This window comes from Lepidothrix coronata, unplaced genomic scaffold (assembly GCF_001604755.1).
Source record: "Lepidothrix coronata isolate B3197 unplaced genomic scaffold, Lepidothrix_coronata-1.0 Scaffold130, whole genome shotgun sequence".
NCBI classification, from domain to species: domain Eukaryota; kingdom Metazoa; phylum Chordata; class Aves; order Passeriformes; family Pipridae; genus Lepidothrix; species Lepidothrix coronata.
The window spans coordinates 1297762-1310853 of record NW_016690310.1 but is presented as its reverse complement, the minus strand read 5'-3'; the positions used below and the strand labels follow the sequence as shown (position 1 = coordinate 1310853).

At 39.8% G+C, this 13092-nt stretch overlaps 1 protein-coding gene and 1 long non-coding RNA gene across 17 annotated transcripts in view; one reads left to right on the top strand and one right to left on the bottom strand.

Annotated features, from left to right (window-relative positions):
- NAV2 (neuron navigator 2) overlaps window positions 1-13092 on the bottom strand; it is a 214252-nt gene that overhangs the window by 161799 nt on the left and 39361 nt on the right. Inside the window, exon 1 of one of the 16 annotated variants that reach the window (XM_017826769.1) lies at window positions 2253-2345. The exons of the other annotated variants lie outside the window; for them this stretch is intronic. Within the exon in view, the coding sequence (XP_017682258.1) occupies window positions 2253-2327 (75 nt within the window). The 5' untranslated portion in view covers window positions 2328-2345. Of the gene's footprint in view, window positions 1-2252; window positions 2346-13092 lie in introns of those variants that run through there. 16 annotated transcript variants of the gene reach the window in all.
- Window positions 768-13092, top strand: part of LOC108503104 — a 32101-nt gene continuing 19776 nt past the window's right edge. Inside the window, exons 1-2 of the long non-coding RNA XR_001876725.1 lie at window positions 768-969; window positions 3874-3963. This is a non-coding gene — a long non-coding RNA (uncharacterized LOC108503104). The remainder of the gene's footprint in view (window positions 970-3873; window positions 3964-13092) is intronic.

The following is a 13092-nucleotide window of genomic DNA, read 5'->3' as shown; positions in this document are numbered from 1 at the left end:
CTTTTTCAGGTCTTACAATGTGTGGCCTCCACGTTTCTTAAATCCTGTAGAAATCCACATCTGTACCATGACACAAATCCCAGTAAAAGGTTAGTGTTGACTCTTTTAGAATGAATGAAGCTTTGCATTGCTATCCAAAAGACTGTTGCATGGGTTTTTTTCCTCAATGTAAGTTCTTGCAAGACAAAAAACCAAAGGGCTTAAAAAGTAGGACATAAGATAGACGATGTGTGCCTACATCTCTCTGTGATAAAATAAGGGTGTTAGTGGGCTTTGAGGAAGGAGTTCTGTCTACTCCTTTTCTTTAAGGATATAGCCAAGAGTATGTGGACATGAAGGATATGAAGCAAGAATCCACTGTCCTTACAAATGCCTATGAGTCCCCAGTGATCCCAGCTCAGAGGGAGAGGTGGACACATGAGGTAAGGCAGTGAATAGCTTCTCCTCTCTGCTCTGAGACACTGGAAACATCCAGAAAGCCAGGATGGGAGACTGGAGATTAGTCTACTCCATCCTACCAGTACCTTGGCATCAATTCCAGCTAAAAAAAGGGAGGAAATCACCAGAAACTTCAAGTCTGAGGTGATGATGGGCTGAACTGCAGGTGGACCCCTTCCAGTAGGCAGGTGAGACAGAAAAGTGACCTTCCTGGAAGGAATCCATACAGCAGGTCAGGTCAGATTGGGCTTTGAGCAGACTGGTCTAGGGGAAGGTGCATCATTAGAACGAGATGGTCTTTAAGGTCCCTTCCAACCCACACCAGTCTGTCGTTCTAGGATCTGCAATCCTCTAAAAATAGCTGTCACATACACATATATACACCTACTAAATTAGTATCTAATATGATGCCAGTAAAATACTCTCAATTACCTAAAGTGTTGGAACCTTTAAGTTATCATCAACTACTGAGACTGCAGTTGTAACCAACTGAAGTTCCCACTTGGTTCCCACTTTTCTGGGGAGACAGAGGTAACTGCTTCTTTTTAAAAATTTCTTACGGGAACTAAACTAAATGATTTATTCTCTCAGATGTGCAAGTGTTGGCTGGAACTGCTTGAATTATTACCCAGTTGCTGGGAGATATTCCACTGAATATTACATTTTACTGGACACTTATGTACATTAATTACCCTTTCGAAGTTACACAGATAAATGGGTAATTTAAACACCACTGGGACTACTCATTTTTCTCTCCTTAAAGCCTTATTCCCGACTGAGGAGGGCTATTCTCATGCATATGACTACTATTCAAAAGCAATGGGCTGCCTCACAGCACACAGAGCCAAGCATATGTGTCAATTTTAGCATGTTTGCTGCCTTTCCCAGGAATAGAGCCGGGGACTATCCACATTTCAGGGCAGGCACTGCTCTCTCTGAGTTTCAGAGCAAATCTTTGGTAAATATTAAACAAGCAACATGCTTTCAATTGCCTAGCTGGCACCCTTCTTACCTTACTGAATATTTTACTATATTCAATATAAAAGAGGAGAAAAGAGATATTTTCTTTATTTTTCCCCCCCAATTGTACAGTTTCTGAACCCCATTACTGACAGGTGCTGCCTACACAGAGGGGTAAATACTTCTCACCAAGCACCAGTTAGAAGGTGAAGCAAGGACGGCCTCTGTGCCGGCATCCAGCACGTTCCACTCAATGCTCCCATTATCCACTTCTGCCATATACAAATCCCTGGCAAGCTGGAGCCACACACCATGCCAAGCAGGTGGTCACTCTCTTATTCCCCCTTGCAGAAAACATTAAGTCCTGAGTAGAAATGAGATTACATTCAGACCTGCATCAATTCCTTCGCATATCCCAAAGAGAAACAGTTTAGTTTGCTGAGCTGATCGGCAAAACCCATTCCAAGTCATATTCAGCCACAGCGAAACAACCGATTTGATGTCATGCCAACAAACTGTAATTTACCTCAGAGAAGAAAAGAAGCAAATGTACTATTTTTTTTCCAGTGTTTTCTAAAAAGTAACCTAAAGTGCACAGCTAATCATTTTCAAATATGACAGTTCTCCTGCACAAAATAAACCCATTTACATCTACTACCCCACACAAATAGCGACAGAAAAGGGCTTATCTGAAAAGGTGATACATATCTACTCCGAAGGAAAACCACAGAAAATCTTAAGAAGTTGCAGAAGAAAGGGAAAAATAAATAAATAAAAAAAATCACTTCTAAGGCTGCAGATAGTTACTGTTCAACAGCACCGCTGCCATGATCGAGGAGCCAAGAGCTGCTTACTGTTTTATAATGATCACAGGAAAATTTACTTCTCCCACGAACAGGGACCTGGAAGGTCATACTACTTATTGGCATATTTAAGGTGAATGTATACTGCTCGAGTCCAGCTTGTTCTTCCTTCTCAAGGCGTTTATAGTTAAATGATTATATATATGCCGGCATGTGAAGCTTGGGTGGTTAATTTTAGCTGAAGTCACACATGCACAGTGCTCAGATTTCTTCCACTGTCACATTTTACAATTCCTACCCCTTCTGCAGCTCTTCCCTTACACCCCCAATGCTCCCTTTTCTTACTACTGCCTGTAACAGGGAGTTTCAATGTTTGACATCAGTTTCAAACAGGACCAATATATTTTATAAACACACTCTTGAATAATGAAGCCATTCACAGCAAGCATAAAGTTTGGCAGGTCTTTTGTGTTAGACACTGTAAGCATTAAAAGACAATTATTAAGGAAATTGTTGGGGTTTTGATTGTTTAGTTTTGTTGTTGTTTTGGGGGGGGGTGTTACACAATCAGAAGACTTTCTACTTATTACAGAGACAACCCCCTTCACCTAAATGCTCCCAGTGTCAGGGGAAATTTATTCTCTGAATGGAAATCCAAAATTTCACATGACAAAAAAGTCCAGATATATTTTTTGAACTTCGGAGCATTCACAATATCAACCAATGTTTGAAGGTTTTATCTATCACAAATGCAAGCTAAAAAGCACCAGGCTGAACTGGACCTGGAGTGGACACACGTAACCTGGTACAGCAAGTGCTGCCTGCCCTCTGGCAGGACCCCACCATGTGCAAGTCAGCTCTAATCCCATAGTCTGACCACGCTGCTGGCATTCCTTAAAAACACAGAGCACTGGCACTTGTACAACGCTTGGCTGGAATTTTGTGTATTAAAAAAAAATAACACAGCCAGTGTTGCCAAGGTGAGAAGCAATGACTGCTTCACCTCCCCTCTTGCTAAGCTGAAGGATGGATGTCTGACATTTTAGCTGTTGATTTTTCAAAAGGCACACTTCTGCCAGAGCAAAAATCTAAGCTGCTCTTTAAACTGCTCCATGAAAAGCAAACAGCTGGGGAGCCACGCTGTCTCCACAGGAGCTCTCCCCCCAGCAAAGCCCACTCACTGCGGCTGAGGGGTGTGTTTGTTTTGGGGAGGTGGAACGCTAACGGGGCTTTGATGGAGTTGGAAGTTTACCCAAACAGCTCTGAGTGCTGGGCCTCTGATGTGCTCAGGACTGTGCTCTGAGCAACAGCCCCGCTAAATGCAGACAGGCACCCGATGCAATGTGAGAACGGGGGAAGCTTGCAGTGTTCCCCCAAAACCCTTGAGCACTGAAGATGGGAGAAAAATCTAACTTCAGGCTGCTACAAACTTGAATAGAGTTCCTGCTGTAAGCTAATCCAGTACTCAGTGTGGTCAGTTCCCAGAACTTGATGAAGTCTTGGCACACTTGGCCCGTGACAGTAAAAAAAAAAAAAAAAAAGTCTTCTAAACTTTTCTAATGAAGACAGGCTCATTTTCTCTATTTGGAAGAGGTGTGAGAGACTGTTCCAAACAGCTGCTGTAATTTCATTGGTATTTTTCACCTGGGGTCACAAATCTGTATGTTTGCAGTATCATCTCCTCTGGGCAGAAAGCCATGGCCACAGGAGGGATCAAAACAGATGAACTATCACTGCTGGACTGGACTCTGAGAAACAAAGGGTAAGGAAAAGATTCCAAGAGATAATCTTGGAATATAATCTCAATAGGGCTAGAAATGGAACCCAATTTGCCATGTAGCATTTTAAGCACAAACTCACTCCTCTATTCCATTTTTTCTTGATTGCTTAGAGAATTAATTAATCAAAACAAGATTCACAGCTGTGAAGCAGCTCCAAGTGAAAGTACAATTGGTTTCTAAGGCACGTGATACTAAACCCTTTCAACTTCTAGCAATGTATGAAGATTAAAGTTATCTAGTCCAAATACTGAGGCCAGAAACGTTGCAAAAGCTTTTCCTAATTTTTAACAAAATCAGTTTGCTGTGGGGATTAGGGAATTACAGAAATTGGCCTTGATCTTGCCTGAGAGACCAAATCCTAGCCCTCTTCTAGCCAAGAAGGTCCAGCCAACATTCCCCTTTGGGTCTGCTTAGTGCTTGATGGACAAAAATGAGACTTCAAAACCAGGGGCTGGGTAGGTTCAGTCCATATCAACACTGACATCACCAGTTTAATACTCTCCTCTCCCATGAACAGAATGTCTAGTGCCACTCAAAAAACATGAAGTCATCTGCACTACCTTTCTCACTCTGTAAAATGTAATTTAGTTCAGTGTCCAAGATTTTTCACAAGCAGCAGTGTCTCTGAAGCTGCCAGAAGCTGGCAAGAAGCAGTGCTCACTAACACTTGGAAGGACATAAAGCAACTTGCAACCAACACATGGATGAGAAATCACTGCAACTGAGTCATGAAGGCCAGCAATTTATTCCTCTCTTTATCTGCCAAGCAAGATCAACACAAAATCTGGAGATGGAAGGAACAAAAAAAGGAGGAAACAAGAACCAAACTCGAGAAAGGACTTGACCACATGATTGCATCAACTTATTCAATTCTCAATCATTTAGCACACATTTAACTCTTCTGAACAGGAATGCTGTTCTGAAGTTGGTAGTTAAAGAATTACATGTTAATTCCATTATTTCTAAAGTTTATTGATGGCAAGAGTAAGAATGAGAAGGAGCCAACTATCCTTCCAAAAGGGTTTTGTATGTTCTACCCATGCTTCTATTTCTAATGCTCTTCTAAATGTTCCTCCTGCTCTTGGGCACTGTCAGAAATGGGACAGTTGGCTAGACAAATCTTAGGTGTGACCTACTTTTGAAAGACCTATTTTTATTTTAAGCTGCATTTTTAAGATAGTGATAAATGCTTTGTGACAGCTGAGCATTAATTTGTGTGGCAAAGACTCCATCCCAAAGATGCACAAAAAGACTAAGAATCTCTTAGGGTCCAGAATCCCATTAGATCCAGATTATCACAGGAGCTCAACTTCCATGTAGCCATCAAAATAAAAAACTGATTTTTCAGAAAACTTCAGATACTTTTTAAAACCTGAACAAGTGCTAGATCTCCAGCATTTTTAAAACTCATCCTCACTTTTCAGAAGGGAAAAAGGAAGATACTCATATATATTTGCATCAACATACAGATGGGAGGATGCAGCCCACACAGGTGTCTGGTTCTACGTTTTGCTAATGAGATCTTGAGATAAATTTCTTGCATTTGAAAATATTAAAACCCGTTTATGCACAGGTGGCAGCATTTTTGGTTTTGTTTTGTCATTTGCTATATTCCTACATAGCCCAGAAATCAGGCTACAGCAAAAAGCTTTCTGCATAATCTGGGATCACCAGGGGTTTGCCTTGTTTTACAGGAAATAAGGTCATCTTTATAAATTGTTCCTGCTAAGCACTTACCAAATAATACAAGTTGTTCTTTCTTTATTTTTCCCAAACAAAAAAAATAAAGTGCTGAATTAATTTCCACAAACATAACAAACCTAATCTAATGGTTCTGCAGTTGGCCATCTGTTTCACAGATACAAATCTAACTGAATCTTCTACTGACTGATAACTTTCAAAATTAAATTAAATTGTCAATGCTGACCCTGCTTCCAGCTTAGTTCCTCCTGCTTCCATTTAAAGGGTTGGGAGTGCTTTCTGTATCATGATCTATATGCCAATTAGATAGAAGACAACTGGTAATAGTTGAAGCTACACACTTGGCACCAGATCAAACTTAAAGGGGCAGAGAAGGGCAGCGTCCCCAGCTATGATGCAGCCTAAGGGAATATAGCAAAAAAGTTCCAGAGTACAGATGTTATAGCAAAAACTTTAGTTCCCCTTTCTCTAGTACAGTCTACATCACAAAGATCTTCTCAACCAAATGGACTCGTATATTTATGAGTAATTTAAAAAATACTCCCCCTAATGGGAGTCACCCTCTGTACCTCAGTTTAGCAGTATATATTTAAAAAAAAAAAAAAATCAGTATTTTTATCCCTAAAGCCCATTTACAGACATGCTAGCCAAGACCCCAGTTACCAGTTCACTGTCTTTGGGATGAAGAATGATCCCCTGAACGATATAAGAGGAAAATTCTGCTTCTTCATTTCCCACTGACCTTATGCCTTGCTGGAGAAGGAGGAAGGGGGATGCTACTTCCATCAAAGCCAGCTGGTGTGCGCACTGCTGGAGGCAGGATGCTCATAGACTCAGTAAACGATCAGCCTGATCTGCAATGGCAAATCCTATGCTCCTAATTAGAGAGGTTCACTACAGTGACACCAGCCTATGTTTTCATTGATCTGGGAATTAAAATCAACGCTGTAGGGTTTTACTACAAATTCTGACACTGAACTTTTAACATAACCTTCTACCAAAAAAAAAAAAAATCCAGTAAAGTAAAATTTACAGCAGACTGGAATTAATAATTTAAAACTGTATTTTATGGTTGATGAAGAAAATGATAGTACAGGCACAATTCCCACAAGCATAGGCGGTTTGGGCATCTCCGCCTGGGAGCTTCCTCGCGTAGCCATCGGCCACTTGAACGCCTTCTGTACCTTCCTGGAAAAACCATTCAAGTAAAAGAAATAATTTTTGCACCGCTCCTGAAGCTTTCTTCAGAAATATATATAGCACAATCCTTTAATAGAACTGTCATGAGGCAGATCAACTGTAGATTTCATCAATTTACAGCAGAGAGAGTTTTAACATAAAGATTTTTAATGGGAATTTCCAAGTCTTGAACTGCATGACCTACCAGGCTAAGACTCTGTTATCAGCTCCTTATGATCTCTGTTGATTCATCCCTTTTTAAAATGCAGATGGTTGAAATATTTCTATTGTTATTAATACTCCTTTAACAATTATATGGCAGCAAGGAGGTTGATCAAAAGACCTGCAAGCTCTGGAAAATTCAAAAAGCACAAGGCAATGACAGCAGAATATCCTCACAGGGGCCTCCATCAGTCCAATTTCAGTGTAATTCCATGCACACGTACAGAATCCCATTCTCTGTTTGATATCCTGCATATAGTTTCCCATTCAGTCCTGGTTTTGCCTGAGCACCTACACCTAGGAAAGTGTTACTCCAGCAAACTTATGTTCCTTAAATTAGCTGAGTAAAAGGTTTAAAGAGCAGAAAAATTACATGGAATTGACAGGCAATAAACTCCTGTGACTAATCTTTGTGGTCATTTTACTGGGGTCCACAGATATCAAATATTTGACTTTTTTTTTTTTAAACTTTGTAAACCCTTAGTTTTTCTTTAGAAAAGAACATTCACTTTGATCTATGCTATAGATGTGGTCAAATGTTCCCACAGGATGTAGATGAAAGCCCATCTATGTATGAAACTAAGCATGGTTTAAAGTAGCACCAGATAAGAGTAGTGGTTTAGCTGCAGATAAAATCAGAGCAATTTACTAGTAATCATTCAGGAGGACAGAATCTACCAGCACAGAAACAAGGCTTAGGGACATCAGCAAAATCAGTTATTCTTTTTTGCCTGGAGCAAGGGTTGGAGGAATGTAGAACAGAGAGTATGTTGCTAGTTTAAAAAAGAAGAAAGAATAAAAGTGGCTTACGCATACATATAAAGTTTTGATTCAGAAATTAACCACAGAGATACTAATACTGGGAGGGGGAAATAATTAAAAAAAGAGCTATCAGGACTGGTTGCCTGTTTTCCTGCTCAAACACAACTAATATTTATAGCATTACTTGTCCAGTTCTTTGTCAACTACAGTTCAATCTGCATCATTTTAAAGCTTTAGAAATAAATTAGAAAAGGAAAAAAGAAAGTTGCAATAGCTGTTGTAGCACTATGATGAGAGTTTAGGTTACAGGCCATTTTTTTGCAAAAGGCAGGCTAAGAACACCATTTAAAACTTGGAATTATTCCAAATTAATTAAGCTACAGGTAGATGGCTGAGTTGTGAATTAAAACTAAAATTACTATTAAAACGACCTAAAATAAAAAGGCAGCTCACCGTTTGGATTTGGGGGTTTTTTGTTTCTCTGGAGTTTTTATTTGTTTGAGTTTTTATTTGTTTGTGATTCTACTGCTGAATTTCCCAGTAATGTCATTTTTGTGGTATTTGTTTTAACACCTTTGGCAACGTCTTTGTTGCAAGTTTTGTTTACGCAATCTCACAACAATTAGGATGTCATGATGTCATGAATGTCATTTTTGTCTCTACGAATAACTTCCCAGTTATCTCCTGCAGGTTTTCTCCTGAGCCTGTTAGGTTCTTGAAGAGCAAGACTGCTTGCCATCAGCCTTTCACTAGTGATTGTATCTGGCACTAGAACACTTGTGGCAGCCTCAGCAAAATGACAAATCATTCCAAGGAATATAGGCTGGTGACACTGTGAGAATCAGGACAGATTCAGGCAACTGAAAATTAGTGTGTGTTTCTGGGCCAGTTCCATCGCAGCTCAGCCATGGACATTGTTTTAAGGAGGTAAATGACACTTCTAGGCATGCACTAAAGGAGTGCAGGCTTGTCTCTATCAGAGCAATTCCGACACAAAGGCCAATAAAGAAAAAGAATCTTACTGAGCTATACAGGAGCTGACAAAGGCAGCAGCTGCTCTGCTCCACAGGGCAAATTAATATCTACAGTAGGTGTTGGGAAACATGGATCCTTACAGAAATTAGTGTCAGTTCATCCACTCCAGACCCAATGCCATCTAGGAGATCCAAAGAAGAAACTAAGTGAATCAGAGCACAAATTAATTTTTAGAACATGAGAAGTCCACAGGCTCATTCAGAAGAGCCATGCAGAGGTAGTTCTTATAAGAGCATGGAGAAACAACAGGAACTAACATTTCCTGATGAGCTAGTACAGTAGTGCCTTCAAAAGAAACAGATCTCTTTATTATGATTCAGATGTTCCTAGAGGGTTTGAAGGATGGATGCACGTTTTGGCATGTGCCATTATGTCCTCAAACATAATTTTATTCATGCATAAAGGAAAAATTTACTACTACAATACAGTTAACCAAAGAAATAATTATTGAGTATGAACTATCTTAAGCAATAACTGGTAAAAATTGGGATTATGTGAAAAACGATCCATCTTAGATACTGAGATAGTAAGCAGACTGAAAAAACCCCCAGGAGTCTGTGTGGTATAAAATATGATATGCTGATGTGCGGTACTCTAAATCAGACTTAACCCTTCGCCATTGACTCATGAGCTTGTAAAGTCAAGCCACCGTCCAAAGGAGATGCTTTTAGCACTTGCCTGCTGTATAAGGGGCAATATCTGTGCAGTTTTATATGGTAACATTTGTCCAGTGTTTTGCAAACCAATAATGCAGAAAATAAGCTCTTAGCAATACATTCTGAACTAAACATTTACAGATAATATATCTATATTTAGCACATCTGTTTCTGTATTTCTACATTATCAATTTTTCCTTTTTTTAGTATAACTAGTAGTAAACAACACATTATTCTGACAGTCTAAATGAGTTGGTGTTTGCAGTGTGATCCTTTATGTTTACTCTTTATAAACTATGATGTTTGACAATGCTTTGGTAAGGGATAAGGATAAGGAAGGGCTATGCACATTCTTCAAGGACACCTGCTTCACTCTGACGACATTTTATTTTCCCAACTCTCTGCAGATGCTTGTCTCAAAAAGCCAATATCCCAAAGGTCAGATTAGCAGCCTGATATATCCATGAGCACAGCTAAGAACTGGCAGACCTCATAAAAGTACTTACTAGCCCTGAGACCAGTCTCCACCTCCAGGAAGGATTAAACACAATTAGCATCAGTAAAGCAGATGTCTAACAAAGTAATAAACCAAAACTTTTGCACGGGGTTAAAAATTTCCCTCTCCTTTCCTATATTTAGGAAAGGACCCATGCCCCCCAAATGTATTAGATGCTGCTTTACACTATCTCAAGACTCCCTTATTCTCTAATCAGTCAATTCATTGGCAATCACTTGTCAGCAAAGAAAAAAAAAACAACAAAAAAAACCCCAACACAAAAAAAAAGCTGGTTGAGCAAATGTCAGAGACCATTAAATTAACCAGTCAAAGATCAGCAATGAACAGCTGACACCAAATTGAACCCAACACATGGCCCCATTCACATTATTGTTAAACACACATAGCCAATCGCTCTGCTTTCAAAATTACATTAAAGGATCTTTATTTTATAAAATAAAAATGTTTGCTTTTGAATGGATAGTCAGCCTAACATTAAGCACCTTTACAAAAAATAACCTTTCATGCAGTTTGGATTAAAGGTACTGTTTTACCTCCTGAGTAAAAACTAAATTTATTAAGCATTTTCTCTTTAGCTCAAAGTGACCCTCAATATATTTCTGTGTACTTTTATCTGCATACAAAATGTATCATCTTACAAGGCGGCCTCCCAAGCACCCACCTAAGTCTATACTAAATTTCTTGCTTGCTTCGTAGAGTCAGGTTGGTTCTCTGCATGAGGAAATTGGTGATGTTTACAGTGGTACAGTGTTATCCTCTCATAAACTCCAGGCTTCAAAATAGATTTTCATATACACATCTATGAAACAACAGTTGGAGGTACCACCTTAAACAGATATTCTAATGTTGAAGTGGCCACTGTTCCTCACCTGAGAAGCTACAGCTCCAAACCACTAAAGGGCTGAGAGTCACCACACACATCCCCCCCAGTAATACCTTGGAGGCCCCAAGGGAGGATTTGATCTCAGGTGCAAGGTCACAAGTCTCCTAAGGCCCCACAACTCTCACGTGAAGATTGCCTGGGCTTAGCAGTATAGCTAAGTCCCAAAGCGACCCACTGATTACAGCACTTTCACAGTTGCTTCTCCCAAAACAATGATTTCAGATTGTCCCATCAGCACCCATTTCATCCTATGTCCCCCCCCCAAGATCACACACCTTCTTCAGTTTGGCTGTGGACCTGAGTAGAAACAGGACTGGGCCCAGCAACTGATGACTCTAGAACAGAAAAAAAATCACACACCATGCAATATAAATGCATTAAAGAAAGTGAGAGGCCCGATGGCTTTCTCTCCTGGCAGTAAAGGCCATTCTGTGCTGTTAATCAGTTAAGGGCAGGTTATAGAGATAGAGCTGGATGTGGACCTGAGGGCAGGGTTCCTAATTAAATACATCTATTCTCTCTGAACAAAGGAAAAAGCCAACCAGGCAATAGTTGCAATACTTTAAACATAGGGTGTTGAAACGTCAGGAAAAGAACCATATTTACAAAAGACTAAGGTTCCTAGAATGGCAGGTGTATTTCCTCTTATTCCTTGAAAAGAACTTTTTCAGCACTGAGTAAATCTTGTTACTTCTCTCTGTGCCTGTCACTTCTCCCACACCTTGTCTTATTTAGATAATAATTCTTAGACATGTTTATACTACACACCTCCAGGACAAGAGCTGCCACTTTATGTTTCAGCAGCACCTCATACAACAGGGTTGTGAGCTCAGCAAATTAATCCAGGCAATGTACTCAAGATTTAAATAACGTTTTTCAGAGGACATAAATTTGCCTCCTAAATCCACATTTAGCCACAGAAGAAAAATGGTTCTATAAAAGGTCAGAACAGACTAAGTCTTTCCCAGACATCACATCCATAGAAATCCTGGTATCCTGTAGTGTAGATCCTGTCCTAATATAAATTTTCCACTGCAGTGTCTTAAGCCAAAATCAAACAACAAATATTTCTACCTTCTGAATTCTAAAGCACATTTCACAGAGCTCAAGAGAACAAGGTAGCACCTGTGTGGTTTTAGAAGCCTCTGCCAAAATCAAGCCAGAATTCAGGTTAAGCTGGTCTCTTCACATGCCCTGTACTGAATCCAGGTGTCAAATTCTCAGCCAAAGTTATCTACCAGGTCATTGAAAAGAAAACCTCCAAAGATTTCTTATAAAAGGAAATAGCCCTTATGTCAAGTAATGGTTGACTGAGTGACTTTTACTTGCATGTAAAATTTTTAAATTAGAATTAAGACAATGCCCTGGTAAGACTTCACCTGAAACATTCCATATAGTTCTTGCCACCCATGTTCAAGGAGGAGGAATTCAGAGTAGAAGATGATGACCTGGAAAAATTAAGAAGAAGTCTTGCGAAAGAAAACTCCAAGAATTAGGTTTGTATAAACTTCAGAGTAAGATATTCTTTGCCTAAGAACACTAGGGAAGAGGAGCAGAACAGCTGACAGACGTGTTGGCAACAAACCCCCAAATGCACATGAACAGGCTGTGTGTGTATCAGAGCAGATGAGGCTGGAGGAAAACTTGGGGACAGCTTTCCATGAAGAACAAGGGTACACAAGCCAACTAGTTTTAAGATTTCATATTCAAGAAAATGATGAAATCGTTGCATTAATCAGTACTTTGAAACAGTAGAGTCTGACACTGATTAAAAATATAAACCATCTCTCTCACACACTATTAAATACCCTCTATCTGCATCTATCCCTCCATGATCTACAATAAGAGCAAGAGTTAGCACAAAACCACATACCACTGGGAGTAAAAGAAATAATAAGGCTTTTAGAACACTGTATATAATTTTTCGCCTCAGTTTTTAGCAGTAAGACAGGTGGCCCTCAGGACAACTGGCCTCTAGAGCAGATAGACAGAGAGCTGAATAGCCCTCCTGTATTCCAGGAGGATGTAGTTATTGACTTACTGAGCCAGCTGGATCCTAACAAGTCTATGGGACCAGACGGGATCCATCCCAGGGTGATGAGGGAGCTGGCAGAAGAGCTTGCCAAACCACTCTCCATCATCTTCCAACAGTCCA